This window comes from Rhagoletis zephyria, unplaced genomic scaffold (genome assembly GCF_001687245.7).
Source record: "Rhagoletis zephyria isolate East Lansing unplaced genomic scaffold, Rhagoletis_zephyria_1.1 Rzeph_scaffold_28416, whole genome shotgun sequence".
Lineage (NCBI taxonomy): Eukaryota > Metazoa > Arthropoda > Insecta > Diptera > Tephritidae > Rhagoletis > Rhagoletis zephyria.
In genome coordinates this window covers 1,617-4,903 of record NW_016185473.1, presented here as the reverse complement: position 1 = coordinate 4,903, position 3,287 = coordinate 1,617, and the positions used below count along the sequence as shown (strand labels likewise).

Here is a 3,287-nt window from a genome sequence, read left to right as displayed (position 1 = left end):
AAGAACAGCTAACAATTACAATATTCTAAGAGTTAATCAAATGGGTTGAATTCAAGCGCGATTATGACTGCAAAAAATGATTAAATTTCATATACATAAGTAAGAAGGAAATTAAAAATGGGCGTGTGTATTTTGATAGTGGAGTATAAGAAAGATTTTTTTTTAGTTTAATAAAATTTTGTAAGCAACTTGTAAAAACTTTACCGCCATTTCAAGTTTATTGCTTCGCATTTAAGAATTGATTAAATTCCCCCCTACTCACTTGTGTTTTGCTCATAATGGCCATTTTGTTGATTCATTTTCGCCGGTGAGTCGGTGTTCAATTGCGACGCAGTCACCGAACGCGTTTGCAACGTATTCGGTTTGGAATTCAACGCTGAGCCGCCGGCATTTACAGCGCCACTATTCGGCTCATCCAACAACTGTCGTAATCGCTGTAGCTGTGCTTCCAGTTGACGATTGTGATCCTCTAGTATTTGCATGCGTGCCTCTAGGCGTCCCTTATGCTGGCGCAGCAATTTCGCTTCAGCAATCATATCCTGAAAGCAAAACAAAAAAAAAGAAAGTGTAAAGTAATGCACTAAGTACAAGCAACTGGTGCTTTAATTGAAATTTACTGCTCTACTCTTACCTGTCCATGTTCACCTTGACCGCCGCCGGCATTTGCACCTGTCGCTAATCCACCTGTGCAAGTTTCTAGAACAAGGGTGGCCATTTCATAGGCACGCGTGTCATATTTCTCTTCTGCTTTCACTCGAGAAAAACTGCGCTGCTTTTACACATAAATGCGCATACTCTATAAATCAGTGATGCCAACGATTATGGTTTTGCTGCGATCGTGCTCAATCGATGCGAAACTTTGAAGCCATCAATTCGCTGCAAGACACGGTAAAAGCGTTTAATATGGAAGGGAGGGCACAATGTTTGGTGTGTCGTGGTTTATGAAGAAATCGCACGGGTGACAAACTTTTTCGTTAAGCGCGTTTATAGCGCCATTTCCCCTTTTTACCAAATATTAAATTAATAAATTATTACGTACATATACAAATAAATAAAAAGATGAATTTAAAATAATGCTAAAAAATCCTTTTTCTTTAAGTTCAAAATAAGAAGATTAATACAAATTAATTCAACTATTTACTTTAATTTAAATTAAGTGATAAAAAGTGAATTTAACTATATTAAAAGGTGAATTCTTTAATATAATCTCTACCTTTCACAATATTTACATAGTAAAAAAAATCCCTTTTTCTTATAATTTGCAACTCCATATCGTTGACAACACTGTTTGCATCAGACGCATGAGCGACTTATTCTCTTCATTCTCTCATCGTTTAGCAAAATTGAAATATATTGTGTGAGTTTTGGCCACCTCTGTTCTAGAATAATAACACTAGTCGACAAGCAATCCGACCTGTGGCAAAATATAAAAAAGTATAAAAGTTTTTGTGATATATCCAAGTTTCGTTTTTTGGAGATCTTAAAAAGTGCACACATTCAATTGACTTCATATGCGAATTCAGTGGAAAACTTGACTTTAGAAATTGAGGTAAAATGCCACAGGTTGGATTTTTTTTGTGTAAACATTGCAATTAATCGTTTTTATTATGTTGCCTTCGTTAGGATGTATAAAGTTTAAATTAAAACGTACCCCTTTTAAAACTGGGTACGCTATAAATTTGTTTCCTCTAGAGGTGGCACAAAGCTTTGAAAGCCGTGAAGTGTAGGACCCTGTTAGGTATTACTTCGCTGAATATCTGCGGAATCGTTCCGCTTGACGAAATTTTCTTATTATAGGGCTATTTTCTATTGACACTCTCATGATATCCACAAAGTTATCAACATTAAGCGGCCTCCCCGCTTTTATGCTCAAATTGTTTCTTTCAAATTCACAAAACTGGTGGCCTAATATAGTAAAACTGCGTTCTTATTTTTTCTCTATGACGTCAGGATTTTTTTAAAGGACTTTGAAATTTCTAAAATATGATTGAATAAAAAAATTAATCAAAAGATTCGGTGCATTGTAGAATAACAATATGGGTATCAAATAAAAGGAAAAATTCTGCAGAATAGAAAATAATGTTTTTAAATTTTTTTTTGTGTAAATATAAGAAATTTTTGGGTTTAAAAAGTGTAAGTTTTCTTGTAGACTTTACAACGATACCAATTTATTTAGAAATCGGTTTGTAATTTTTTTGTTTAAAAAATTTTTTTATTTAAAAAAAAAACGTATTTTTTGCTTTAAAGTGTTTCTTTTTTAATTTTTATATACGAAATATACGAGTATGCATATCAGAAGAAAGAGGACTTAATCGCCTTTACAATTATTCTTAAAAATCGGTTGGTAATTTCTTATGTTTTTTTTTTGGAAAAAAAAGGTTTTTTTCCTTTTAAGTGCTTTTATACCCGAGCGCACTTGTGCACAAGGGTATATTTAGGGGATTCACAAGACGTGTTAACCGTCGTAAAATCTTAAAGTTAACATCTTTTTTAATTAAAATGGTTTTAGGGGATTTCTAACTAAACCGAAATTCTTTTAAACTGATAAAGAATATATAATTAGCCAACCCCCCAACCATTTTAACCGCTATTTTACATAAACAAGTGTTAAGCTTAAGATTTTACGACGGTTAACACGTCTTGTGAATCCCCTAAATATTTTTGTTCGCATAACGGTTGTTTGTAACAGCCAAAACGAATCGAGATAGATATGAACAAATGTATACATTAATGCTCAGAATGAAATGAGAAGTCGATTAAGCCAAGTCTGTCCGTCCGTCCGTTTTTCTGTCCATGTACACAATAACTCGATCAAAAATTGAGATATCTCAACGAAATTTGGTACGTAGGTTGCCCTTCTCCAAGGTACTTTGGTATTGAAAATGGGCGAAATCGGACTGTAACCACGCCCACTTTCCATATAACGGTATTTTCGAAAAATGCAAATACTCCGATATTTCAGTAAATATTAGATGCAAAATTAGAATGTGAAAATTGATGAAAGATGTTGAAAATTAGAATGTGGAAAAAAATTGTGGTAAAAAATATTACTATTATTAAGAAATTTTTGGAAAGCTCGGTTCGGTTTCGCCCGAATTTATACTTTTTTACTTGTTTTTTTTTTTTTTTTTTTTTAATTTGGAGTGTATATGTTAAGGACTAATATGCAGACGACCACATCCTTGAACTTCGTCCTCCTAACTTTATTAGCTTAACAAAATATAATTCATAAAAACCGCATTTTCAATATCTATTCCTTCTAAAAAATTTTCTCTTTCATTTCCACT

General features: G+C 33.0%; 1 protein-coding gene across 1 annotated transcript; it reads right to left on the bottom strand.

The window, feature by feature from the left end:
• Positions 1 to 715, bottom strand: LOC108382739 (dystrophin-like). Its single transcript, XM_017639111.1, has 3 exons — positions 632 to 715; positions 263 to 539; positions 1 to 67 (listed from the first exon to the last, which is right to left on the bottom strand). The coding sequence occupies exons 1-3, from the start codon at positions 713 to 715 to the stop codon at positions 33 to 35; spliced, it is 396 nt and encodes a 131-aa protein (XP_017494600.1). The 3' UTR covers positions 1 to 32.
• Between the last annotated feature and the right edge of the window lie 2,572 nt (positions 716 to 3,287).

Excerpts from the sequence above, each read along its gene's own strand:
- LOC108382739 (XM_017639111.1), bottom strand. The coding sequence starts at position 715 with ATGGCCACCCTTGTTCTAGAAACTTGCACAGGTGGATTAGCGACAGGT. Across the intron at positions 540-631 it reads GTCAAGGTGAACATGGACAG|GATATGATTGCTGAAGCGAA; the intron begins GTAAGAGTAGAG and ends TTTTGCTTTCAG. Across the intron at positions 68-262 it reads CCATTATGAGCAAAACACAA|TCATAATCGCGCTTGAATTC; the intron begins GTGAGTAGGGGG and ends CATTTTTTGCAG.